This window comes from Aspergillus lentulus, assembly GCF_001445615.1.
Source record: "Aspergillus lentulus DNA, contig: Alt09, strain: IFM 54703, whole genome shotgun sequence".
Lineage (NCBI taxonomy): Eukaryota > Fungi > Ascomycota > Eurotiomycetes > Eurotiales > Aspergillaceae > Aspergillus > Aspergillus lentulus.
The window spans coordinates 2,434,928-2,461,514 of record NW_028322117.1 but is presented as its reverse complement, the minus strand read 5'-3'; the positions used below and the strand labels follow the sequence as shown (position 1 = coordinate 2,461,514).

Here is a 26,587-nt window from a genome sequence, read left to right as displayed (position 1 = left end):
TGCTTACCTTCGGTACTTACCCATCTCTGGATCGGGATGTGACTGACTCGAATATACGCATAACAATGGAGCAGAGAAAAAAAAAAATTCTTGCAGGGTACGATGTAGTCAGAGCCACATTCGTACTCGAGTCTTCTCGAAAACAAGGAACTGGAGAAGGGTGATGGTTTTCAGACATCTTAGAACTTAGAGAGGGGTCTAGCACCTCCTAGTCTCGAGATAATAGATGCCTCCTAGCCAGTAAAAATCAACGGACAAGAACTAAATACCTAGGCTAGACCCGATTACTCGTAGCTAGCACTAATTTAGAACCCAGCGCCAAGCCCTGCGGTGATGGTACTGCGTAGATATGACTTGGAGACACGAACAAACAAACAAACAAGGTAGCTGTCCTATCTGAGCACAGAGGACGCTGAGATCTGTGGATGATGGAGTTCAGACTGCATGGTTATGCATTAATTTCGGGCACAAGACGGATGGCGACAGATTTTGATTCTCGGCAGATCACTATCTGTCCGAAAACAGGAGGAATGGTGGTACCGTACATATTCCGGCCTCCCCTCACCAATTCTCCGATTTTACAGCATCGTGTTGGGCTTCACGAACCAGGTATGATTCGAGCGATAAGCTCGGAAGGCAATGTCCAATCTCAATGTGCTGTGTTATTGGATCAGTACCATAATAGGCTTCTAAGTTGTCCACTATTGGTGGTGTTATCTGCCGCGCTATCTCGACAATGGTTATATAGCTATCTCTCTACCTACAGAAGGCATGATCAGGATGTAGAGTAAGGTAGCTGCTCCAGCTAAAGATCCACGGTCTCGAGATGGTTCGATGTCGAATCCATGAAATAATACATAGACAATTCCCAGTATCTAAGACATGTTCGCAGTGTGACTGCCCGGTGGAGTCGCACTATTTTAGATAAGAAACACCCTGTGGTTGGCCCTGAAAATCCCCAGTTCTAGAACCTCCAGGTTCGTCCGGAAATGGTAACAAAACCGTTCTTCCTCGAACCGAGATCTCATGCTTTCTTTGTCTGCCCGTCTCTATCTACATCGATCCGCCTATTTCAATTCAACCTAAATCCATTGACTTGCAACTCTTTAATAGGATCCACTTGAGTTTGTGATGAAGGCAAAGGAACAAAAGATCAATGTCCACGTAGGTTCATTGTGACCTCGGGTCTCAGTACGGTGTCCCTTCAGTAGTGAGACATCTTCGAAAACTTTGAATTCACTTGTCAGATCCTCCAGACTAAGCTGCAAGATGTCGTCCTTCATCCATCGTCGACTTCAGAATCTGCATCCAATAAACATCCTCATTCAGGGCACTCCTTGTTGACCGTATTGTCGGGGATGCATATAGTTCTGGGATGATTCGAGACATCCGGCGCTATGCTTCGAAATGGTTCCAGGATCAAAAGACAGGTCCAAGTCAAGCTCCTTCATAACTTTCCAACGTATCGCAGTACCGTCAGAGTTTGTGTTCGTCGGATAGGGAGGAGTCTTCTGAAATTAAACAAGCCTGGCACCGCTGGAAAGGAAGATGGTCCAAAATTGGCAACAATATCTTTCGGGCAGTGGCACAGCACCTACTGAACCTGACTTCAGGAATGTCGTGATAACGCCATTATTTTTTGCTACTGATGGCAGACTTACACCCGTAGAACCTACATGGCGCCCTTGAGATAGCCGAGTGAAGTATACGATGGTCAAATCATACTGAAGAAGTGCCAAGAAGTACCAAGTAGCAATGGACAATCTTACGTTTACCACGTGACCGCGCGACAACGGTACGCGCTGCGGAACGATAGACCACAATTAATGGCATTGCTTTATGTCTTGACAATATTACTACTCAGAGAAGACTTCGAAATGTCCTACTATGACGTTGACTCTATCCTGACAGACGCTCAAGTATGCCAGTTGGTACCTTGACAACGATTTCTTGATCTAACGAATGCATACCAGAAACTGCCCTGCACATTTGAACTTGAGGTGCCCGGGCTTGGCATCTTGGAGGGCAATCCTGGAGAAAATGTGAGTAACGATGCCCCAGGAGAAGGACTCAGGATTTGACGATTGTATAGATCAAGGCAGGAACCCGAATTGATCTTCCATTATGGCTGGGTGTGATGTTATCAATTGGGTCAGGATCTTGCGCAGAATGTGCTATTGACGAAGTAGACTCAAGCTAACTCCGAAGAAAGAGCACGTCTGGGAACTTCACGATTAGTTACACTTGACCTTCCATCGGCATTATCAGACCGAGTAGTGAATGCGCTAAAAGCCGACCCCCGAACCGTCGATCTGCGCTCATTGGCACCGCACTTCTACAGTCTGAGTGAGCGAGTGCTCGACCTCTTCGAGGAGGAAGAGATGGTGGATGTCCTCATCAACGTACGTATAAATGTGCCAGGCTGCGTGGAGTTGACCAGCTCCCGTACGTTCCTTTGCTAATTTTAGTCTTGACAGACATTCAAAAAGCGCGCAGCGGAGATTGCTGACCACGCGCATAACCCCAAGGGTGCTTTAGGGGAGGGTGCAGATTTTCTTCGAGGGCTTGATGAGACGGAAAGACAGTGTATGTGATTTCATCCCTTGACATGCAATTCCCGGCTATTGACTATCTTCAACTAGTGTTCCGCGTGGCCCACGATAGCGCAAGGGAGACACGAATCTGGGCAGGGGAGGCCAAAAAGAGATGATAGAGCCAATTCCAAAATGAAGGTTAGGGGTTGAGCTGTGCTCGCTCTTAGTGTGATAGGGGAATCCTGTGGTTAGTTCATGATAGAAATCCAAGCTATTGATTTCATGATCTCATTTCGTTGGTGCATGGGGTAGGATGTTCAAAAGCATGAGCCTCAAGATATCAGTCATGTCTGAATAATCAGTTCTAATTTCGAGCAAATGACTCGAGGTTGACTTAATAATGCTAGCCTACGTGCAGGTCCTGGTTGTCTGCGTCCGTAGGGTTCCAATATTTGCCAGACCGTTTGAGTAGCACGTCATTGGAATAGCTGGCTTTTGGAACCGTTGATTGTCTACAGTAAACCCAGGGGAAAGGATTCCGGTATCACCGTGTGATTGGCATGGATAATTGTAGTAGCAACCCAGTTCACTGGGCCCTTGACTTTGCAGGACACAATCAGATATGAACATGTAAATATTTAAGTGCCATTGTGGCTGAATATATCTTTCGAAGCAAATGCCAGGATAAGCAAAGGACCGATGATATAATAGTAGCCAGGGGGTCCTCTCAGCGACTAATCAATCAGATATTTTCATTATATTTCTATTGTGCCGTTGTCTATTGAAGTGCAGTTAGTTAGACTACCTACCTAGATCTGGCGTACCGCACATGGGCAACTTGTGGTCCACGGCTCACCCCGCCTTGTGGGGCTGGAGCATATTCCTTTTGTTACTCTACTCTGTATTATGAGCAATTGAGCCAGAAGGAATCATGGTGCTGAGTACTCATTCCTATTACTGAGTGTATCAGTGTCTTTAAATCAATTTGAAGGTGAAAGAATATGTGCGACAATGGCAGATTGTTCCTATATCTACCAGAGTCCAAAATCGACTCCTATTCACGATAATAGTCGATAAGAGTCCAGCCCCTGAGCTCTGACAGGATTAAAGGCTAGTCTACATAGAACTTTAGCCGTACCTTAGTCTCATTGCTTACTCTTTAGTGGGCACTAGCACAAAAACGCCAATGATGATTCGCAAGAGATGGAACCCCATTGGCGGTTTCTTTGATCCTCCAGGAAGGGGACTCCGGGCTACCCTTTCTCCAAAAACTGATATCCCGACGGCGGAAGTGAATGATGACGGGCTCAATTGCCTATCTTATCTGAGGTATGAGGATGAACATCGACAATACGGAGAAGAGGGACAACAATCGCAATTCAAGGGATAAAAACAATAGATCGGCCGCTGCTTGAATGCATGACAATCGGTCGCATGGCAACACCTGACATTCCCCGACCAGACCCATATCGTGGGACTCTCCGCTTCTTGCTTAGCTTGAAGATTTACAGACTCGCAGTTGACTCCTCACAGGCGCTTGTCATCATCATCTTCATCTTCCCCTCACTTGATATAGTGCCAAAAGGCTACATACGCTGTGCTTCTCCGATATCATCACTACCTTCCTCTCTCCTGCATTAGGTGAACCCACCGTTCTTTCTCCTCGTTGATCATTGCGCCTCCAGCCTCAGAGTTTGGGCCCCTCGCATCGTCAATCTGCCAGTACTCCGTACCGCGAGAGCTCTTTGAGTCAACCCTTGCTCAGTGGACCAAGTAATTTCCCCAATTTGATGAAGAGTTCTGCCACCCCTAGAGGATACACGGCTGGCCGTCCTGTTGCAAATTTGTCAGATCCTGCAATGTGCTAGCTAGCTAGCTGAGTGGCTCCTGTCTACATTTCATCAGCATGGATTCGAAACCCAAGCGACGTAGCACAATCTCCGTGCAATCAACTGCCCCTTCGACCTTGCGACAGTCCTTCGAGCCCTCTTCCTCCGTGCCTGTCCCTGCTCGCCGTACAGCATTCCTGAGACACTGCTCAAACAGTAAGTCCGCCCTTGATTTCGCAAGGTCCCATTTGAAATACACAAAAGAACTGACTTGACCGCCGTGTTCCACAGACAAATCCGATCCCCCAATTCCTGCAGCGCTTGCTCGTGTCAAGGGCACGTCCACCATGAATAGTCCGTCGCGATTGGATTCTGGTAAAGCGTGCCTGAGTTCTACAATGAAATATCTTGGTGCTGATTGGTATACACAGAAACGTCCTGGTTCAATGGCCATTCTCCATTAAGTGGAACGCCTCGTGCCACACGAAGGAAACATGGGTCTAGATCAGGTACGAGTTATAGTTGAGCTGTCCTTGCACTCCGCGAAGCTGTGGCACCATGGAGAAGAGAATGCTCACAACTGCTGTGTGCGACAGGGACCCCGGAACCTGCTTCTACACCTTTAGTGAACCCTTCCTCTACGCTTTTACAAGACCTTTTAAGAGAGCAACGTGCGACTCGAGTTTCGCGGGGTCCTCCTCCTACAGATGACTGTGCAGAGTACATGCCTCGTACCCCCGAACGCTCGCAAAGCCAGTCTCAGACTCAGACTCAGTCTCAGTCCCAGGAAGATGCAGGTTCTGAGAGACAACGCAAGATTAATAGCGCATTATCGGCGGGTCTCAAGCAGCCACGAGAGATGGGTTTCAGGGAGATGGACCAAGTAAGTTATGCACGAGAAGGGTCATAAGTCAAGGCATAAATTGACGCCCAGCCAGTACATTTCGAAAATTAACAAACAAAATTTTGACCTGAAACTCGACATCTTCCATCGCGCGCAGCAGATGGCCGTCTTGGAGAAAAGATTGGAACGTATGCAGCAGCTGGAGGACGACGTTCAGCGCATGCGCGAGTTAGAAGAGGAACTGCAAGAGCTTCGTGATGTGGAAGAGGACAATCAGAGACTCCGCGAGTCCAACGAGCAGCTCCGTCAAGAGATCGATAAGCGAGACCAGGCGGTCACAGAAGCCGTGGAATTGATCTGTCAACTTGAAGCGAGATTGGAGGAGCTGGAGGCTGGTGCACTTTCGTCCAGAGCCTCTACAGCTCGTCCTTCGTCCAGCAATGGGCAAGACGCAGCTACACCTAAGAATTGTGTCACTCCAGATATACCAGAGAGGTCTTCGTCTAGGAAGGGCACCTTGCTAGGGGACAATAACCGAGTTTCTTCGGAAAGTCGTTCTCTCACAAGGGCCCCTTCATTCCTCCGTGAAGAGCAGCCGAGCACCGCAGCTCTACGCAGTCTCTATGTTACGTCTGAACATCCTTCGCGCTCTGCAAGAAGCGCTATGACGAAGGCGGAGAGTATGAACTCAATGACTGAAATTACCGAACCAGAGTCACCCAGATTGAGTGCTCTCAGTGAATGTAGCGAGCTCATGCCCTATGACACTATAAACGAGGCGCCTCTTTTCAACCAAGTCGACACTCCAGTCCACCAGGAAAAATCAGTGGGGACAAGTGAGACTACCCCTAGGCCCAAAGGCGAAATACAGGCAAGCGGGCACATTCGCAGCTCTAGCTGGAATCAGCCTCAAGTGGAGTTATTTCCGACAAGTACCATCCCAAAAGAAAGGCACCAAGCTTACACCAATGCTTCAAAGGAAGCTGGCGATTACATTATCAAAAACGGCATGTTCCCAAGCGCCCCTCGCCAGAAGCCACGGTTGGATGATGTCTTTGGAGGGTCAAAATTACCCCCTACTCCAGACACAATGAGTACGGCCTGTGCGTCGGGGACGAACAGATCGAATGGCAGTAGCGCCAGGGAGAAGGTTCAGCCTTACCAGCAGTGCTCTGCCCCCCGAAACCTTGGCCGGCCAAGGTCTGCGGGCGAGCTGACAACGAAAAGCTCCGATCATAGAGACTTGGAAAGAATTAACCCTGCTCGGAGTGATGTGAGTCTTCCTCGTCTTAGTACTGAAGAGCGCGAAGCGACCCCGGCTATCTTTCCCTTGAACGGCATCCCATCCAAGCCGAATTACGTGTTTGATCCAGCTTCTCCAAAGCCAAGTATGCGTTATTTCAGCGACGTTGATGACGTGATCTTCAACCCTGGGGGAATTGAGAAAGTCATATCAAAGATGGAGAAGAACTACTACTCTCCGCCAGTCCCCATAATTCAAAAGCCAATAGCAGATATGTCATCTCTATCGCCCCCCTTGACTCCTCAAGACTGGGTCGAGGCGGCAAAGCCAAGTCCTCGGCCGACGAAGAATAGATCTTCAAACACAAAGACCTATACCGGCCTTCCGCCGTCTAAAGCGGCCGGGGCACGGGCTCCCAGCCAATCCACGTTCCTAACTCGTAGGCATAGTGTGGACTCGACTCTCCGAGACCCGGGAGTCCCAGAAATAACCACGCTTCCTTTGCCTCCATCAGACACAAATACACAGCCTGTACATCAAGAACGGGAACACCGACGACGGATCAATCTTCGGCCACCGTTCCTAAGCCGTCTAGCACAGCCTCGTCGTCTTGAGCCATCCCCGATAACTGATTCAGAAGATAGTGGAGACGGTGCGCCCTCCCCTGTCATTCGCAAAGCCAGGATCGTGGAACCGCCAAAGACAGCCAAGACCGTTGAAACTATGGATGCTTCACAACGGGTTCACGGGGAGCTCTGCGGATCGGCACCGACCTATGCTGCGGCGAATACCGCAAACAGCCCCAGCAGGACTCTTCCCCATTCTTTCACAGAATCAAACTTCTGGTCACACTCATCAACGGCAACCACCAGACCATCAACGTCCGCCAGCAAAGGGCATAAGAGACGTAGCTCCCTTGGCATCTTTGGCTTTGGTTGGATGAAAGGTTCGAGCGGAAGCGGCTCTCACCATAAGAAAGCTGGAGCCGACTCGACGGCAACTGCGCAGACTACCAACAAGGAACGGCCGATACCTCGGTGGGGCCCTGACAGCTCCAACACCTTGCCCGAGGCAGCAAAGAGCGTCGGTGCGTATGGAGCTATTCAGGATATGTCAGCTTCCGTCAGATATATGGCTCAAAAGCAAGACGACGACGATCCGACACGTCGGCCGCGATATATTGAGCGAAGAACCCGTCGACCTTGAAGGATACGGCGCAGCAATAACAAAAATACCCGCATTCGAGAATACATGACCCGGCCTATGCCACTTTAAATTCTCTGATCACGTCGCGTGTATCTCATGCATGACTTGTATGACCTGCTTTGATACCCCGAGCCTTTCCTTCAAATAACTTTATGTGGGACTGTACGACTATCGATTGCATGGGCGGTTTTCATGGAATGCCAGCCTTATTTACTGCGAATTACGATACATCTCTGACGATATATGAAGCATTTGGGCGTCTTTCTGCTTTTTGTCCTGGTTGTGGTTCAGCAGGTCTGCCAACTCATCACCAGTGCACCATCTCTCTTTTTGGCCTTATGTTCCTTTGTACGCTTTTGCACGGCGAGCCTTCTTTCATTATGACTTGCTCTCTGCTTTTACAAATCGCACATGATAACGATTTCATTTGACTTGACGGGCGAGCTTGTCCCAGACTATCATTTCTATTTCAGAACTCACTTGTAGACTATGAAGATAGCTAGGATTATTCGTAACGAATTCAACGTTTGTCAGATTTTGTCCCAAAAACCAAACCCAGTCTATATTGTTCCCCAAATGCAGCCAATGCTATTCCGGACCATACTCCTTTCCTTTTTCTTTCATACGCCATGACAAACGGCCAAACACCCCAGAAATTCAGTATATAGGAAAAGAAACAAACACTCAATACCAGCTATTCCCCGCCTCCCCGAGCCTCTTCCCCTTCGGATTCATCGAGACGATCCTCTGTCCCGGTATATGGTCATCCGTGAACGCCGACTCAAACACCCCGGAGATGGACCGCTTCCCCAGCACCTCAAACGAGTCATACCCGGCCAGCTCGCCATTACACGCGGCCCACTCGCGCGAGCCATGCGGCGAGCCCCCACCACCCAGATCACACCACCTGGTCACCACGATCGCATGCCGGAAGCGCAGACTCCGCGGGTCGGACCGGTCCTCGGCCAACTTGATCTCGACCATGTACTCGGATGGACAGTCCGGGCAGCGGCGCATGGGGCGGCACTTGGCGCACAGGGTCGCGAACTCGTTGGGGTTGTACGTGCGGCCGTGGTAGATGTCCTTGGCGCGGTGCTCGAGGCCCTGCAGGCCGGCGGTGGCCCGGGGTTTTGGGACGTGGCCCAGCGCGCACTTGCAGACGTTCATGAGCTCCCCGTCGCGCCAGTGCGCGCAGGCAGAAAAGTACGGCCAGTAGTCCTCGCGCGAGTACAGGAGCAGGCGCATCGAGCTGGGCGCCATGTCTGGGTCTGCGAACGTCGAGCTTACTACCCGCATCAGCAGCTTGCCCTTGTGGATGTGGTATCGGGTGTGGTGGGACCAGCCGTCCCGTCGCCAGCGTCGGGAGAGGGAGTCGACGGGGATGCCGTAGGCGGGGCCGAAGCGGTGGGCGCGCAGCGCGAGCTGCACGAAGGTGAAGTGCAGCATACGGGCGTGGGTGATGCGGTGGCGGGGTGCAGGGAGGAGGGGGTTGCGGGCGTTTGGGCAGTTGTAGAGCGGGTTGACGACCGTTGCCGGCTCGAGTCTTTCGTGGCCCTCCTGCGTGCGCCGGTGGTATCGGGCGCAAGGCATGCAGAGGAGATGATGGGGTAGGTATCGGTCGTGCGGGACTAGGAAATCGATTCTGTACTCGCGGTTTTCGGGGAGGTTCAAGGCCATCCAGGGCCCCCGGCCCAGACGGAGGAGAAGCGTCTTGCTGGCAAATGCTAAGCTGGCTCGCTCTGCCGGATTGAGATATTCTGCAACAAGCGCCCAGAGATCTTGTGATAGGCTTGCAATCATCGGCTCCCCCGGGGGTCGATTGTCTTTTTGCAAGTCTGATGCAAAGCCATCCGAATCTTCCGTATCAAGAATACCTATCGAATGTAGCATAGCCGTAGGGTCGCGAGTCTCGCCTAGCTGGGTATCCACTAGTGCATGTTTCTCCCGATACTTTAGACGATGGGCCTGCAAAGGCGCAAGCGAAGGAACTTCAGGAACTTCATCGCTGGCAATGCTCGGTCGTGCAGCCGCTCGGAGGTTTGGTGTAGATGCGGTGTTCTTGCGGAGAACTTGGCGGGATTTTTTCGGTCGCAGAGCGTTTGTTAAAAAGGCTCGAAAGCCAGTTTTCTGCCCCGGGCTCTCTGCAGACATCCTGCTGGAAAAGGCGGCCGGCGATGAATGGGAGGTAGTTGAAGAGTTGGTGTCTTCTTTGCCTATATGCTCGTCATACTGCGGAACGGACCTGGAGGATTGAATTTCCGTTTTTGGAGATTGGATGACGCCTTAAAGAGCTCAGTACGGTAACAATACCGGCTGTTACGGGAGATCATATCCGCGACTATCCGGAGAGCTGCAGGACTCATACAATGACTACAATCATGAGGTAAAAATTGCGAGAGTGACTGGCAGTTGTTGGTGCATTTGTTGATTAGGGCTATATCAGATACAGGAAATCATTATACAATCATATGCGACAAACCAACAGAAGAACGCTCCAACCAAAGCTGTGTCAACAGACAATGCTCATAGATAATCTATGCGGAGAAGCGCTTCTCCACACACTTCCAGTTGATAACCTCCCAGATGGCCTTGAAGTACTCGGCCTTGCGGTTCTGGTATTGCAGACTGCGGAGTGTGTTTGCATCAGCTACTGTTGACCGGCATTGGATGGCAAGGTTAGAAAGGGCCACTTACTAATAGGCATGCTCCCAGGCGTCAATGCCAAGAAGAGGCTGGAACTGGCCGACAACAGGGTCTTGGTTCTAATTCGAAGTTAGTTGTCTGGGATTGACTCCTTCAGAATGGTTGCACTTACGGCATAGGTCTTGATGCCAATGTGTCCGGTTTGCTTGTCCCTGACAAGCCAAGCCCATCCGCTTCCCTGGATGCCAGCCAGAGCGGTGTTCATCTTACCCTGGAAGTTGTCCAAGCTGCCATATGTCTCCTCGATGGCCTTGGCCAGAGCACCACTCGGGGGCTCACCACCACCAGAGCTCTTAGGGGCCAGGTTCTCCCAGAAGAGAGTGTGGTTGAGGTGACCACCGCCGTGGAAGTTGATCAGGGGCTTCAGGGCGATCTGGGACGCAATGTCGTTCTTGGCCTGAGCCTCCTGCAGCTGCTCGATGGCCTGGTTGTAGCTGTTGACATAGGTTTGGTGGTGGTTCTTGTGGTGAAGCTCCATGATCTTGCCAGAGATCGAAGGCTCCAAAGCACCATAATCGTCTGTTATCCATGATTAGTTTCATTCAGAGACTGCAATTGTAATGCTACGCTAGTAGATATATGTGAAAGTGAGATTGTGTAGCTCGGATACAGCGTCGGTATTCCACTTTAAACGAAGGAAGGAGGCTCCCATCTTGAGACGAGGAATGCGTTGATGAGGGGAAGCCAACATACAAGACAGGTCAGGCAGAGTAGCTTTGCCGCGGGCAAAAGTCAAGCTCGCAGCAGCTCTTGGAGTAGCCGAAGCTCCGGAGCGGAGGGCGGTACGCGCAGAGGTGCGGATGAGAGAGGCGGCCATTGTGTAATTGAGAGATGTCGTTCACTGAAGGAATGAAGAGACAAACAGGAAACTATTCTGATGCTTCTCAAAGGCAAAGGACAAGAAGAAATGAAGAGAGAAAGAAGAGAAGAATCGGCTCGAAGGAGAAGAACGGGCAACAAACGTCATTGTTTCTCTCCCCTCGGAGCTCGCGTTTCCCCGCCCCGTCACCGCCCGAGCGATTACGAAAGAAATCAGATACGGCTTATTATTATCTTCATGTTCTAGAAGCCGATCACACGGCGTCGTTGCCAGCTCATTTTTCATGGATTTTTCATAGATCAGACTAACCTCACTTTGCACGCCATCAGTTAAACTGAAAAGGCTGTGACTTTCAGACGTACTACGTTGCATTTGCCCCCGTTAGACCGGCCATGGAGTCACCGAGCTCCTCTTCCTTCGCTGGCCAGAAGCGTAAAGTCGTCGATTTGAGCTCAGATGAGGAAGATGCTCGCGCTTCCACAGGCTTTCGCGGCTTTGCGAGAGCTTCCTCTCGCTCCGAGTCGCCTCCTTCTTTCGGCCTGGGAAGTGCTCGTCGTAATCCCTGGAATAACAACATGCAGTCAGCCACCTCTGCCCCCCGAGGCGGAAACGCCAATACCAGCAAACCCATCACCGGCGGAGGGAATTCTTTTGCTGCGCGTATTATGGCTAAGATGGGTTACAAAGAAGGGCAAGGTTTGGGTGCGAGTGGACAGGGTATCGTCACCCCGATCGAGGCGCAAGCGCGGCCGACGGGCGCTGGGTTGGGTGCCGTCCGCGAGAAAACGAAACAAGCTCGAGAGGAGGAGAAGCGACAAGCAGCTGCCCGAGGTGAAGTTGTCGAAGACAGTTCAGATGAAGAACGGAGGAGACGACGGAAAAAGAAGGAAGAACGTCAGCGGGAGAGCAGGAGTGGGACGGGGACACCGGTCCCTCGAGCGAAACCTCGTTTTAGAACCGCACGCGAAATTGAGGCGGATATGGATGGTCTGGAGGTGCCAAACGTGCTAAAGTCGCTGATTGATGCCACTGGCAAGGAACAGCGAGTTCTGACCTCCACAGCCGGCCTCATGACTCCTTTGGAGTTTGTCAATCAAGGTGAAGGAGAGGCGTTGAAGATCGCACGACGAGCGCGTCACGACCTCGAAGCGTTTGCCGATGAATGGAAAGGGTTGACGGAACGAAAGAAGTTTGCTGAGTTGGAGGAAGCTCAGATCGTGGAACAACTGGACACCAATCAGCTCAAGACGGATCAACTCACGGACCTCATCACCGCTATTGGACAGCTGGAGATTTTCGAAGAAGACAGTACGCTTGCACGGTTTGAAGAATTGACCAGCAAGCTCGAATCGATAGAGATGAAGTACCGAAGCGAGATCGACGAGTATCGACTATCAGAGACGGCGGTCGCTGCTATTCACCCGCTCTTCCGCCAAGCGATGGAGGATTGGGATCCTCTTCAAGAGCCAACATTCCTTGTATCTAATCTTCGTCGTCTTCAGCCCCTTCTCAGCAGGAAGAAAAATGACGAAACCGTGTCAAGGCCAGCGACGTCGCCATACGAAACTATGATCTACACTCTTTGGCTCCCCCGAGTCCGCTCTGCGCTCATTAACGACTGGGATGTGTTCGAACCGTCCCCTGCCACATCACTGATCGTATCCTGGAAAGAGATATTACCGGGTTTCGTGTTCACAAACGTGCTCGACCAGCTCATCGTTCCCAAGCTTAGCGGCGGCCTGAAAGAGTGGAAGCCCAGAAGCAGCAGCAGGCGTCATCCCTCGTCCCATCGCTCTCCATGGTGGCTCTTCACTTGGCTCCAGTACTTGGACGAGCGTCACACGAACCCGAGACAACCCACGGGTCTCCTTTCAGACGCGAAAAACAAGTTCCGTAGGATGTTGGAATCGTGGGATCTCAGCAAGGGTCTGATAAGTGGTATCGAACTCTGGAGAGACGCGCTAGGGTCCGAGTTCGATGTTAGCCTACGTAACCACTTACTGCCCCGTCTTGCGACTCACCTGCGCGAAGAATTTAAGGTAAACCCTCAAGATCAGGACTTGACTGCTTTGGAGGATATCCTTAAGTGGAAAGGATTCTTCAGGCCCAATGTCCTTGGCCTTCTTTTGGTGGCCGAGTTCTTCCCTAAATGGCACGAAACCCTATACTTCTGGCTTACCCATGACCCCAACTTCGAAGAGGTCGGCGAATGGTTCACCTGGTGGCGCACTCAGATCCCCGCAGAGATCAACGAGCTCGCCGTCGTCGACGACGAATGGAACAAAGGTCTTCAACAAATGGACCTTGCGTCCCGCCTGGACGACCCCGCCACCGAGCTACCAGCTCCCAGCGTCGCAGCGCAACCGGCCCCCACAGAAGCCGTACCACGCGTCGCTCCAGAAGCTCCTGCACCCCCTCGCAAGCCCAAGGTCGTCGAGGAAATCGCCTTCAAGGATATTCTCGAATCGTGGTGCATGGAACAGGGTCTTATCATACTGCCCCTGCGGGAAGCGCACCCCCAGAACGGTCAGCCACTCTTCCGCATCACGGCCAGTGCCACCGGGAAGGGCGGAGTTGTCGCATTCGTACAGGGAGATGTCGTCTGGGTTCAAAACAAGAAAGCGAAGGATATTTGGGAACCTATGGGTCTGGAAGATCGGCTTGTGGAGCGTGCCGAGGGCAAGTGACATATCAGTCTTTGTCTCAAGTACTCTGAGCTTCCCTGGAGCCTCTGTTTCTGCGCGTTCAACCGGGAAATTGATGATACCCATGTTTACTTTATTTGCTCTCTGATAGATTTATCTCCACATATGTGATGAAATGAAGCTTCGTCTGGCCACGACTATATGATTCTAAGGATGCCCTTCGAGCACGTTCGTTAGGAGACATCGGCAAATTAGTCTGAGCCAGATCTAGATACAGATAGTGGTGTAATATATTCTAGACTACTTTGACACCGTCAGAAAGAAAGAGTCGTTCTGTTTAGAAAAAAAAGTGTGGCTATGTACATTGATAATATCATGCTCATCACTAAAAGGGCTTTGGTAGAATTATATACTGTGAAAAACGGAATGCGAGTGTAGAATCTGACCAAGTACGTTCAATGCATCATACATCCTCGTGTTGGTTCCATTCAACACATTCTCTTGTGAGAGAGATGTGGCCTGGATATTTAAGATGGAAGGAATCCCAATTCAAACTCTCGTATTGTACCTTTCATTGAATGCGTTGACAGCTTTTGTTTCAGATGATTAGTAACCGTTCACTCCGCAGGTTATCGGGATAGACCTACCAATGGCGATCTGGCGGTACAGCCAATTCCTCGAGCTCTCGTCTTGCACGGGAATGAAAGGCCCGTTTGCGCCACCCTTCAGCGTGATGCTCATACCAGTCCGTTCCTTGGAAATGGTTTGGATGTCTGTCAATCGGATATCCCATTCTGTTCGGAGTCTCTTGCTCCGCACAAGCATTATTCGGTCGTACGTCAACATGACCAGCATGTCCTTGCCCGGCAGCTCCAAGTGCGCAATGTAGTCTTCGTTGAAATACTTGCCGTCGTCGGCTGTCTTAAGCCAAAATTGACCCAAAGCCTCGCGCTGTGAGTATGGCCGCACTATACCGTCCGTGGCAATGAAACGGGTTAGGCGAACACGGTCAAGACCTTCCGCATCAAACACTGTCGTGGTGTTTCGTACACCCTCGGCGAGATCTAGACAACAGTCAGCATGAACATCTTTATTTTCTTGAGAAATTGACGTACTTGAGGCAAGGTCGAAGGCGCCTATTGCCGGCTTGGTGGCCAGTCCAAGTACACCCTTGCCGACACCTTTGATGAAACCTTGGAGACCTTCTTTCTCCGCACCCTCCAGCGGGTGGCGAGCAAGTCCTCCAATGCCGCTTGCTAAGCTGGTTGCGAACGCATTTCCACCGGCCGTGATACCATACAATGCATGCTTTGGCCGATTCCGAGACTTCGACATTCGTCGCTGATCTTGAAATTCTTTGTCTAGCGTGGCAACCGCAAGTCCCTTGGACATGCTTCCGGTGAATTTGGCCATACTGTCTGAAAAACCAAAGACGGACTTCTTGACAAAGCTTGTAGCGCCTTTTGCAATACCCATGCCCAGTTCCTGAGGCCGATCGGTCATGACCAGTCCCTGATAGGGCTCGTAGAAGATAGCAGCAACACCAGAGCTGACGTTATTGAACAGACCCACTGGATTTCCCAGGAAATCCGCCGACCCCAGAATGACGTGGACTTGACGAAGGAATTCCTGAGTGTAATGTCTCTGAATATTGTTCAAAAGGATTCCGAAAGAGACACGAGCGTTCTCTAACATAAGAGCATTGAGACGAACGGGGGCGTCGTTGATATTGCCCATTGACATGGATATGACATTGACGAAGAACATGAGGGGGTTGGAGGGCTGCATGGTATTCTCGGCATTAACCCTCTCTGTCCGCATGAAGGAGATATCCAACTGCATCGGCTGCAAATGAAGGAGCTCAAAGTACACATCTTGGCTAGCACTTTCATTCTGCGGTTCTGGGATTTTTAGATCTTCATCGCAGAGTTTTCCTTCCTGCTCTTCGGACCATGAAGCACCAGGGACCTTTGCAAAATCGAGCATGGCGAAAATGAAGTCCTCATCGAGCTCAAGTGTCATCTGTTGAAGTAGTACCGTGGCATATTTAATGTAAAGTACACCGTAAGAGTCGTCTTTTACGCGTGTAACCATGGCGTGAAAGATCGGATGGGCCTCCATCTCCTTTCCGGTCTTTGGCACAACGCTTGGATACAACAATATGGGGAAAATGCCCCCATAGAGTTGATTATCGATCTGGATCCATTTGATCGTTGTGTTCAAAGTCTGGTAAACCCTTGATTCTCTGAACTTGATCTCGATTTCGCGGAAAGTGAGATATAGCAGCTCCTTCAGGTTCTTGTTGATCAACGAGATCCCAATGCCCGCCAGACGTAGCTGAGCTTTGAAATTGACGTCCGAGTCCAGTTCCTTTACCTCAAAACCGGTTGACACACTGGTCTGGGATGTCTGTGCCTTCTGTTGCTTATAAAGACTTCGAGATTGCTTGAAATTTGACAAGACGAGGGTCTGGGTCGGCCCGTCAGCCACGATGTTGATATCAACAATCTTTTGCGGCTCCCCAGGTCGTGAAGGCGGTATCCTCATCGGTATCAGGTTGCCTATCTCGGTGAGCCTGATATGCCTTTCCTTTCCATTACATGTCAAGACGAGAGACTTGTTCTTCGTGGCCGGATAATCCCATGCATATGGCATGATGCTGCGGGGTGGGAGCCGGTAGCGAATTGGCCGCCAGCCACTTGTTCTATCTTCCTCGTCATCCTCCACGTTTGGATTCTATAAGGCAGTCGGTGGGTTAGCATGTATACGAGTCATATGTCGCGCAAGGGTGCTTACAGCTTGGTAGAAGATAAATTCGGAATCACTCTCATTCCGCATGGAGAAGGGCCAATTTCGAGTTTCCAAACTGAAGTGGATAAAAAGTGTAGCGCCTTCCATGATAACATCAACCTTGATAAGCCTCTGACGTTGATTTGCCTTGGCAAGTTTCACATGTACGGTTCCAACGTCTGCAATGTTGAAAGGCGATGACCATTGATTGTTCACGCCGGGGAAGCACAGGCAAAGTTGCTTTTCTGCAATCTGGCGCAGGAAATGCAGGGGCACCAAATTGCCACTCTTGATGGTAAGCACGTTTGATGAGCCGGGTTCGCGGACCAAAATGTCCTCACTCAGCTTGTTTTTCAGGATGAAGCGAGGAGAGATAGTGACAACTTTAGTCATCTTATATTTGCCTTCACCCTCCATAACAGACACCCCTGCATGGAACTCGCACTTCCCTTGCCTATCGGACAAGACAACTTCAAAGTTGCTCCCAAGAGCCTCAAAACTCTGCGGCTTGCTCCAGGCGGAATCTCCTATCTTCAAAATAGATCGGTTCTTGGGATCTTCTGATTGATAAGCATACATGTATGGGAGAGCCCGCCCGCCATGTCTTGGGTCGGGGTTCAGGCCCTCACCAGCTGCGGAGCGTGCTGATTGCAAGAAGGCCTTGCTCTGGATCTCCATTGGCAGTCCTGTCTTGTTCAAGATAAGATACGGACTGTAAATCGACACCTTGAAAGCGCCTCCACTATCTGGAACGTTGAAGTAGTGGAGGTTTAGTCTTAACGGAATCCCTTGTTCATCCTTGAGCGAGAGCATGTGTTCCCTTCGGTAATCTTGCGCATTTCCGTTAATGATGGCGAATTCGCTTTGCCTAAAGACAGTGTCCTCTAGGTCAATACTGAGAAGCAGTAGATGAGATAGCTCAACAACGTGGACCGGACTGACACCACCCTTCCTTAGGAAATTGGTCCAATCCTTCTTTGTGTTCTTGTCATAAATGCGGTATTTGAAATCATATGGTAATAGATTCTCAATCTCCACCGGAGCGAAAATGCGTATACGCATGTAAGGATAGACGTTCGTCAAGGAATCCTTTGGGTTGTAGGTGGCATTCATCTGGAAATAGAAGGGCGGAGCCTGCTGTCCGCTTTCGCTGATGCACTTGATCGTGCGAGTAGGCCGCCGCAGAAGATCTTTCCAGTGCAGTGGCTCTGTTGACCATTCATATCCGAAGCCCTGGTCAGGACGGATGAGGACTGCATGCAAGTAGGCGGCACCTACAGGTGCAGGCCGAGCATCCCCAGGAAGAATCTTCTCAATCTTGAGGAGATGTCCTTCTTTGTGATTTAAGATGCCCAGCTCTACCGGTATTTGAGTGTTGTTTTCGATAACCAGCGGCGAGCGGAAGGTAATATACTTGACGTTGTCGGTACCCAGCTTAACTTCGACTAGAAGCCTATGGAGAACACCATCCGCCTTGGGTTTGAGGCTATACAAGAATTCGCCCTCCCTAGCCACAGGAATGCGGTTGATGCTCTCGAAGCCGCTCCCTTCGAGTTTCACCCCGACCACGCCGCCTTGGCCTTCAGGTGCAAGAGTCTCACGCACTGCAGTCGAGTCTTCAAATCTCCAGGGGTATTCTTCCCCGTCAGAGAGCTTAGCAGCCGGCCCTTCCTCTCCAGTGCTGACATCCGCCCAGACACGAAGATCGAAGCCAGTATAATTGCGAATCCGATAGGGTGCGTCGGCTCCGCGGGGTTTGGAAAGAACATCTTCATCGGTAGAGAGAAATTGGAAGGACTTGGATGCCAATGCAATTGTAGCCGAGGTCACAGTGAGCTCCATGTTCTTATGTGAGTAGGCATCGATTGAAAAGACTTCTGGGTCGACCTCCTTGGCGACGTGAAAACCGAGTTGCCATGGTTCAATGAGCGGTTCCCAGGCCGACTTGGAGAAATTGTAAACGTTGATGAAGGTATCAAAGCTAGTGTCAGCATTCAGTGCAGATGACCAATCGCGAACATCGACGGTGAATTTCTTGACGCTCCAGTCGAGCAATGGAAGATCATGCAAGTCCCCTATGAGAATCACTCTGACGCCGTCGATCTGCGCGCTCAGTTCTTCGCGCTTCAGTATAGCTGAGCGTTCCGAAGCAGCTCCTTGATTAGCCGGTTTGCCGCTCGCCCCCGATGCTCGTCGTGATTTCAAGGCAGGGGCATGTGACGACCGCGCAGCGCTTGATCTCCTTCGAGTGGACTTTGCGCTGGGTTGTCTACCATCTGGTACTCTCTTCACGTCGCCGCTCTCTATTTCCTGTGACCTGTTTGCTCTCATTTCAGAGGCCTTATTGACAATCTGTATTGCCATCAAGATGTCTCTGAGGGAAAGGCGCAGCACCAACGGTTCAATGTGCACGTCTATGGAAGTTAGCGATGAGCCTTTCTCCTGTGGTCGGCTATCCATGGACAGCTCCAGCGTAAAATCGTCCAAAATTCGCAGCCTACTGGTCTCGAACTTGTCCATGCGACACAAGAACATGCCGACTTTGTTGATCTGCAGTGTAGAGACGTTTTGCTGGGAGAAGAGTACTTGCTTTGTACCAAGCACTATAGCCTCGGTATGTGCAATGGCAGGGTTGGCAATCATGATAATCTGGGCGTCAACAAGGTTCACTCTGAATGAAATCGTTGTCTGGCCGGTCGAGCTTGTCGAGTCCTCGCCTGGGGTGGCGATGGCAGTTTGGTCTGGACTTTCTGTGGTACTGGATCTTGGCTCAGAAGCTTCGTCAGTCTCCTCAATCTCTTCAACGGCCACCGGCTCCTCTGCGGTGAAAACCGAGTTCATAAACGACTGCAAAGCGGACAAATAGTCCAGCGCCAGTATGATACGTGGGCTGTCGATCGTCAACATCGCAATAAGATGTTTCTCTGGCCCGGGCGACATAGAGAGACTAGCCATGAATTGCTGTTGCACATCGTTATTGATCAGTGACATGATCTTCCTGAATTTGTTCGTGTCCTGATTGCGGCTGTCGCGGACAGACAGGGAGTGAATCAAGAGCTCGGATTCCAGAGACCCATCGGTAAGCATGCGCAATTTGACTTTGGTGTCATTCAGCGAAAACTTCGACAGACTCGAGTTCTCCAGATCACCCACTGGCTCGTCGTCCTTTGCAAGGATAAGTTCCAGACCGACACTATCTACCTTGAAAATCATATCTAGCTTGGCCCAGGTCTCGTCGTCCAAACCCGATCTTTCGGCGGTATTTTCATGCTCCTGGGGGGTTTGAGCGAGTTTCGAATCTGCTCCTTTGCTTGTGTCTGTTACAGACGTAGGAAGATCTTCAAAGGCTTCGAGTTCTTGCTGCTCATAGTCGGTTGAGAAAGCGCCGGGCACAGTTTTCGAGAGCTCTAGCAGAAATTTAAGCTGCTTTTGCGACACTCTAAGGTTTATGGGAGACATAGACCCTTCGATTTCCATATCTGGACGTGGATTATCCTTCTGATGCTCAAGATAGCAGATGCTGAAGTCCAAGTTGACTTTTTGGATCATCTCCAGCTCTTCGACTACATCTTCCCCGAAGTGGAACTTGGATGTCAGGCGGATATTGCGTATGCCTGAAGAAATCAGGTTAACGGCGGGACTTTCCGCATGTTCATCCAGAGGAACGAAAGTGTTCTTAGCATAAATCTCTCCGAGATGAGCAGTGACTGTGTCGCGGGGTCGATCAGGTCTCACGGTACCGGGAAATACCAAGATTGGGGTTTTGACAACGACGTCAAATCGCATCTTAGATGCATTCTCTTGCAGCTGGTTGGCTTGACTAGCCGCGGCCTGGCGGGCAGCATTAAAGATAGCCTGCATCTTGCCGAACTTGACAAGGAAATTGATGATCTTGCGATATGGCTCTTCGAGGAAATTGATTTTGATAGAACCCGATCTCAGATAGACCTCAGAGTCGTAACCGGGATAATTTGTGCTCTCGGGATCAAAGGTCTCGTATTTAAAATCAGCGAAGTTATCACCCTCGATGGTCAAAAGCCTCCGCAGGTCGGAGGTGGCTGAGGCGCCGGTGTTGACATCGTCTATGAGGGTTAAGCTACCGATTCGAGACTGGATACGCATTGAGCGGCCAACAAGATTAATTCCAACGTCCGCAGTGTTAAGACTCAGTGTAGCAAGTCTGACGCCGTCATTGTTTAGAATGAGGGCGATGCTCTTCAAGTCAGCTTTGATCCGAATCTTTCCCGGCTGTTCTGTGTCCTGGGTGAGAGCAGTGGTGTCCTGAGCAGTCTCGTCGGACGACGGCTTCTGGGTTCTGGGCTGCTCTGGGCTTGTGAAGGTGAGGAGAACGAAATCCAGAAGAGTGAGAAGTGTCTTCCTAGTGACCACAAGGTTTATGGTAGATATGGACATATCAAGGTTCATTGCTATACCTTCGTAGGTAGACAGAAACTCGGGTGACTCTGGCTTGACTCGAACAAATTTGAGGTGAAAGAGGTCCTTATCTTCGTCTGCGTCAAATCCCTTGGAAGAAATGATCCTCTTGAAGTCAGGAATGGGGTTTTCCTCGATATAGTCGTCCACACTCAGAGACTGCAGAACGATCTCTGCCACCATGTCGAACGGTCGCATGTAATAGTCTAATTCGAAACCTTCAGCAACAAGCTCTACCAACAATTGGTCTCGAAACTGGTCATTTGGATCCGACCGGAACAGTGAGCCACGAAGACAGCCAACTGTGAACTTAAATTCAAAATCTTTGCGGTGAATGTTGGGCAGTCTATCGACACTTTTCTTTGTCTGCTCGTGATCTGTCTCGGAATCGGAATCTTCGTCGACGACCGGCAGTTCTCTATGTACTGAGGGCTGGAAGGAAGCCGATCTTGCTCTATTCCCTGCTGTTGTCGATTCACTCGAGCTCTTTGCGGGCGAACGATCGGAAACACCTCCCTCGTCAAATCGTGGAATCGCGATGTCAATCAATTTCATCAGACCCTTGTACTTTGTGTCAGACATCGAAGCGTGTAACTCCGGCAGATGGCCTGATATTCGGGTCCTGGTGAGCTCGGTGCTTTTCGGTACTATACACAGTTCCAAGACAAAATCCACGTTTATACGATCGATAATATGAAAGTTTCGGTTCTTGACCTCGGACGTGAGTTGCGATTTCGTACTCTCAATTCCAGGGCCGATCAAAACCTGGGTGGAGTCAAGCTTAAGAAGGAATCTATCATATAGCAAATGCTCCAGTTCCTTGTAGTCGTTCTCATCGTATTGCCGCTTCTGCTTGGCCTGGAGGTCTCTCATGGTCTGCCTATCGACCAGTTCACTATTGACACTGATGTGACCTGCGTCCAAGATGAGACAGAGGGAGCTTTCTTGTGTAATGCTTTCTGGCACTATAATGAGAGGTGCGTGTATGTCGAAGTGAGCATCGACTTTCTTGTGCTCCTCCAGGGCAAACTCCAAGCCTGCTCGGGTTTGCTGGCGGATTTCCTCGACAGTTGCTCCTGCTGAGTCCAAGAGGGCTCCAATGGACTCCATGTGTCGTTCAGGGGGCTCGAAGAATTTAACAATCTCCACAAGGAACCTCGGATTATAGATGACCTCGATACTCTTCATCTTGACTTTCACCACCGAGTCGGCGTCGCCCTCCAGTGGGTTCTTCTCAAGCTGGAATTGAAACAGGTTATCCTCAGCCTCCTCGTATTCCTCGTTGGCCTCCGGATGCAACTCGTCACCATCAGGGGGCTGCGTTTGACTGTCCTCGGACTGTGGGAGAGAATCCTTGACCTTGACTATCTGTGGAAAGAGACTACCTTCGGTTGTTCCGTCATACACTCTGAGCCCACCCAGATCAACTTCGATGAAGAAGGAATCCGGGCGCTGCAAAGCCTTCGCTCGTAGATTGTCAAACACCAGTTTCATGACTTCGCTACACTTTCCGTGAGGATCACGCCTCAATGTGAAGCTTCCAGCTCTGAGACCGGAGTTGACCTGAAGCTTTACCCACTCTCTCGGCACTTCGACACTCTCGGAGATCGCTTTCTTCTCGTCCCAGTCAATGGCATTATAGAGTTCCTGCCGTTGCTCCTCGGTCATCGTGGTCTCTTCAGACTCCTCCTTCTTGGTGCCCCATATCCATTCCGACCAAGTTTGTTGGCGTGCGGGCTTCTTGAGGCCAATATTCTCCTTCCGCAGTTGATTTCTCGCCAACGACCTCCAAAATCGAATATCCTCGTAACTGAGCTTTCGTTCTAGACGTTCAAAATCCTCTGCCTCCTGTGGAGACAAGGGTTCCTCCCGCTTTTTCTTCTTGAACAGATGGATGTAGGCGATACGGTCGTCCCGTCGCTCTTTGATATAATCCCACGACCAGCGCCTGTTCCGATCGTGGATTTTGCTGAGAACCGCTTCTCCGGCGAATCTGAACCATGCCCGGGGGTCCTCTTTCGGTCTGCATTTCGGCTGGAGCTTCTTGTATTCCTGATGACGAAGAAAGTAATGGAAAAGATCGACTAGCATTAGAGCATCGCGATATTGATCGTCGTCCAGAACGAAACTAAGCTCATCAAATAGTAACCGTGTCTTGATGGCTGGCCGGTCATGCTTTCCTGACTTATCCAACTCCAAGCCAGCACGACCACTGACGGGGCGAAGCATAAACTGGTGGCTCTCTTCGCCCTCTATGGCAGTTCTTAGTTTCTCAATCAGCTCCGCATGACTAATGCCTTGTGCTTCTGCGCCCAGGTCAGAGCCTCGTCCTGTGCCCAGAAGCTCGGCATCAGTGTTCCAATATACTGATAGCGCACCCAGTGTAGCTAGTTTGTGGGTGGTAGTGGAGGTTGATTGGATGAAAGTAGGGTTCCATTCGGAGTCAGTGCTCACAGCGCTGAGCTCCTTCAGTGTAAGACCGATGGCGAAAGGGTGACCTGGTGAAGCAATCGAGTCCTCGTATCGGAAGTGCACGTTCTTGATGGATATTTGGAGGTTGTCAACAACGGCGGTGACGAGGCTCTGGGTGAAGCTCTGGTTCCGTCGCTGCTCCTCCTGGCTCATGCCCTCTGTATTCCGCTCTCGCAAGATTTCCGCACTCTCAATCTTTTCCATCTTGAGGTTATATGCTCTTCGTTCCTCTTCCGCCGGGTCATAGTCCGCATCTTCCTTCGGGGCTGCTAGGAGAAACACATCTTCGATTTCAACTTTGACCGGTTTCCCTCTCAGATTAGACCAGGGTATGGACAGGGTGAGCTCGCCGAGGTGGCCTTCGACGACATTTAACGGAAGATGTAGTTGATCAAGAGCCTCCCGTCGCAGCTCGAGGTTGCGAAGCTTGACATCGCCGGACCAGATACCGATATTCAATTGTTTTGCATCGAAATTCTTGACATAATAGCCCAAGAAGCGATTGAGCAGGTTTGCGACCAAGCCTTCCAACATGACTGCGGGGTGCGACCGTGACCCAGGTCGACGAAGGGAAGGTCAGAGGTTGCTGACGGATGATAACAATCACTAGTACCTAGTGATGACGGCATTAGAAAGATGACTTATATATTTAATTGATGGATGGTAAAAACATGGAATGCTTGAATGAATTCGCAGGAAATGGCATACCTGCGCGAGCTCTAGATACACTCGCAAGTAACAATAGCCTTAGCCATCCAGGTGGTTGGCAAAAAGCGCATTCAAGATTGATGCAGGCCAACCAGTTCAAGAAGGAAGTCTAGCTGTTTTCCAGACCGGTACGATGTCGTGGATAATGGGGCAAACATGAAAGCAAGCTGTCAGAACGGTAGGTCGTGTGTCCACTTGACAGGAAACCTGGATGAGATATTGGTGTCAGGGCCGTAGACAGTTGGGTATCAAGGCAAGCTGATTACCCAATTGCGTCGTAAGGAAAATGTATGGCTCAGTGCCTGGGGAAACATGTGCTGGCCGACTGATTAGGGGGTTTGCGTACCAGCAGTAGTGGTTGCCGTTGAACAGCCGTGACGCGGTGGATCTTGAGCGGGCAACCTTGCGAGGAGTGACGTCGGTCCCTTTTCCTGGAGACTCCGCTCTGACTGCATCTAGTTAGATGCCTAGGGCTGCAACCCTGGAGGTGCGCTGACTCGGCCACGTGATGTCGGGTCATCCCGTTATGGCGTCTATTTTGATCCGGAGGTCACTGAACGATGCAATGCCTGAGGCAATAATTGCCAGTGACAGTTACGGGATTGGTCTGTATGGTGTGCCGAAGCCAGACGTTACCACACCTCATCATTGTATCACTTCATTCCCGGCCCTCAGGATTGACTGCTTCCACGACCACAAAATCTCCACTCTTACGAGTTCAGCTCGGTAAAGCATCAGGTAAACAGCCTTGCCACTATCTTCGAGCCATTTTGTAGCACTTTCCAGCCTCAATTGGGTCCTCTGCCGGCTATATCCCGGCTATCCGAGCTTTCCAGACCTCATCACTAACCAAACATCGGAAAAATTAGCTACCCCAGTCCACCATGCTCTACAGAAACTCGGTTGCCCGCTCTATGCTCAGGGCTATCTCTAGCTCCAATGCTTCGGTCGCCCGCTCGACTTTCTCCAACAATGTGTTCAAGGCTCACCTGACATCCTCCGCTCGTTTTCCCGCTCGCACATCCAGCTTGGCCCTGACTACCCGCAAGCCCGTCACCACTGCGCTTGTCCGCTATGCCTCCAGCGTCCCGGGCTCTACCAACGTCCCCAAGGTCAGTGCCACTCATGTTGTGAGTTCTGGTCAATTGCTGATGTTTGTTTGCAGGAAGCCAAGGTTGCCGAGGAGGACCATGACATGATGGCGGGTATCAAGACCGAAGCGGTAAGTTCGATACGTCTGGCCGGCATTAATGACAGGAGCCTGCCGTACCTATGTTATGTATCGGATATATCACTAAACATTGGCGTTTGACAACCTTCAGAAAGTCATCAAGGACACTTTCAGCCTTGAGGGAACCCCCAAGGAGGCTCTCTATCTCGGAATGGCTGGTGTCATCCCCTACCTCGCTACTTCTCTCGAGACTGTCTACCTTTCCTACGAGATCAACCGTGCTACCGCCACCGGTGATGGCCTCATTTTCTCCGGCCAGACTGCCGAGCTGATGCTTCACATGCTCGAGCCTATCCAGGTCGGCTATGGTGCTGTGGTGAGTTTGAATTTATCCCGCTGTCAAGCTCCCTACCTGACGCGAAGCAACCCTCAAGATCCTCTCCTTCCTTGGAGCTGTTCACTGGGGTCTTGAATGGGCCGGATACGGTGGCAAGCACGGTTACAGGCGCTACGCTGCCGGTGTCATCGCCCCCGCTGTTGCCTGGCCCACCCTGCTGCTCCCCGTCGAATATGCCTTGATCAGCCAGTTCCTCGCCTTCACCTTCCTGTACTACAACGACGCCCGCGCTGCTGCCCACGGCCGTGCTCCCCACTGGTATGGCATGTACCGCTTTGTCCTGACCTTCGTTGTCGGAGCCAGCATCGTGGCCAGCTTGATCGGCCGTGAGCAGATCGCCAACACCATCAGCACTGAGCACACGATCACCGACAAGATCAACGCGCTGCTCTTCCTGCAGAAGAAGGAGAAGGAAGAGGCTAATGCTCGCCGCCGCGCCGAGCTCGGCGAGGAGGAGTCTGAGTAAATGACAGACTTGCGGGATACATGTGATACTCTGTGCATTTTGAGATGCTCATAGCACATGATATGACCTCTTGAGGGGTTGGGTGATATCCCGGGCTGCCTGTGGCAGCTCAATGTGACAGTAGGAAAGACGTCGCATCGTTTTGATCGAGTTTCTGTAGATTACATGCGAATTCAATGACCTGGCGGACGCTGGTACTCTCTTTTGTTTGAATTTCTATTGGACTGTATATGAACAGGTTAGACTTATTCGGTGGGATCTCGAAAATTGCTGAATTAAGCTGAAGAGGGGTACGGAGTAGCGTCAAGACGGTTAGTCTGGAGAA

The 26,587-nt window shown here is 50.8% G+C and overlaps 6 protein-coding genes across 6 annotated transcripts; 4 read left to right on the top strand and 2 right to left on the bottom strand.

The window, feature by feature from the left end:
* Positions 1 to 1,877: 1,877 nt before the first annotated feature.
* On the top strand, positions 1,878 to 2,710 carry psf3 (DNA replication protein PSF3; the record flags this gene model as incomplete). Its single annotated transcript, XM_089599934.1, has 5 exons — positions 1,878 to 1,919; positions 1,974 to 2,042; positions 2,190 to 2,402; positions 2,478 to 2,586; positions 2,643 to 2,710. The coding sequence occupies 5 exons, from the start codon at positions 1,878 to 1,880 to the stop codon at positions 2,708 to 2,710; spliced, it is 501 nt and encodes a 166-aa protein (XP_089455811.1).
* Positions 2,711 to 4,440: 1,730 nt separating this feature from the next.
* On the top strand, positions 4,441 to 7,656 carry ALT_5613 (uncharacterized protein; the record flags this gene model as incomplete). The annotated part of the gene is made up of 5 exons (XM_033554619.2): positions 4,441 to 4,579; positions 4,655 to 4,738; positions 4,795 to 4,872; positions 4,960 to 5,246; positions 5,302 to 7,656. The coding sequence occupies 5 exons, from the start codon at positions 4,441 to 4,443 to the stop codon at positions 7,654 to 7,656; spliced, it is 2,943 nt and encodes a 980-aa protein (XP_033410510.2).
* Positions 7,657 to 8,340: 684 nt separating this feature from the next.
* Positions 8,341 to 11,176, bottom strand: ALT_5612 (superoxide dismutase; the record flags this gene model as incomplete). Its single annotated transcript, XM_033554621.2, has 5 exons — positions 8,341 to 9,898; positions 10,219 to 10,281; positions 10,351 to 10,418; positions 10,472 to 10,878; positions 11,053 to 11,176. The coding sequence occupies 5 exons, from the start codon at positions 11,174 to 11,176 to the stop codon at positions 8,341 to 8,343; spliced, it is 2,220 nt and encodes a 739-aa protein (XP_033410512.2).
* Positions 11,177 to 11,571: 395 nt separating this feature from the next.
* On the top strand, positions 11,572 to 13,866 carry ALT_5611 (putative G-patch domain protein (TFIP11); the record flags this gene model as incomplete). The annotated part of the gene is made up of 1 exon (XM_033554622.2): positions 11,572 to 13,866. The coding sequence occupies one exon, from the start codon at positions 11,572 to 11,574 to the stop codon at positions 13,864 to 13,866; it is 2,295 nt and encodes a 764-aa protein (XP_033410513.2).
* Positions 13,867 to 14,430: 564 nt separating this feature from the next.
* ALT_5610 (membrane morphogenesis protein VPS13) lies at positions 14,431 to 24,054 on the bottom strand (the record flags this gene model as incomplete). The annotated part of the gene is made up of 3 exons (XM_033554623.2): positions 14,431 to 14,888; positions 14,940 to 16,560; positions 16,621 to 24,054. The coding sequence occupies 3 exons, from the start codon at positions 24,052 to 24,054 to the stop codon at positions 14,431 to 14,433; spliced, it is 9,513 nt and encodes a 3,170-aa protein (XP_033410514.2).
* Positions 24,055 to 25,112: 1,058 nt separating this feature from the next.
* Positions 25,113 to 26,262, top strand: ALT_5609 (DUF3429 domain-containing protein; the record flags this gene model as incomplete). Its single annotated transcript, XM_033554624.1, has 4 exons — positions 25,113 to 25,340; positions 25,394 to 25,450; positions 25,551 to 25,775; positions 25,834 to 26,262. 4 exons carry the CDS (start codon positions 25,113 to 25,115, stop codon positions 26,260 to 26,262), a joined length of 939 nt encoding a protein of 312 aa, XP_033410515.1.
* Between the last annotated feature and the right edge of the window lie 325 nt (positions 26,263 to 26,587).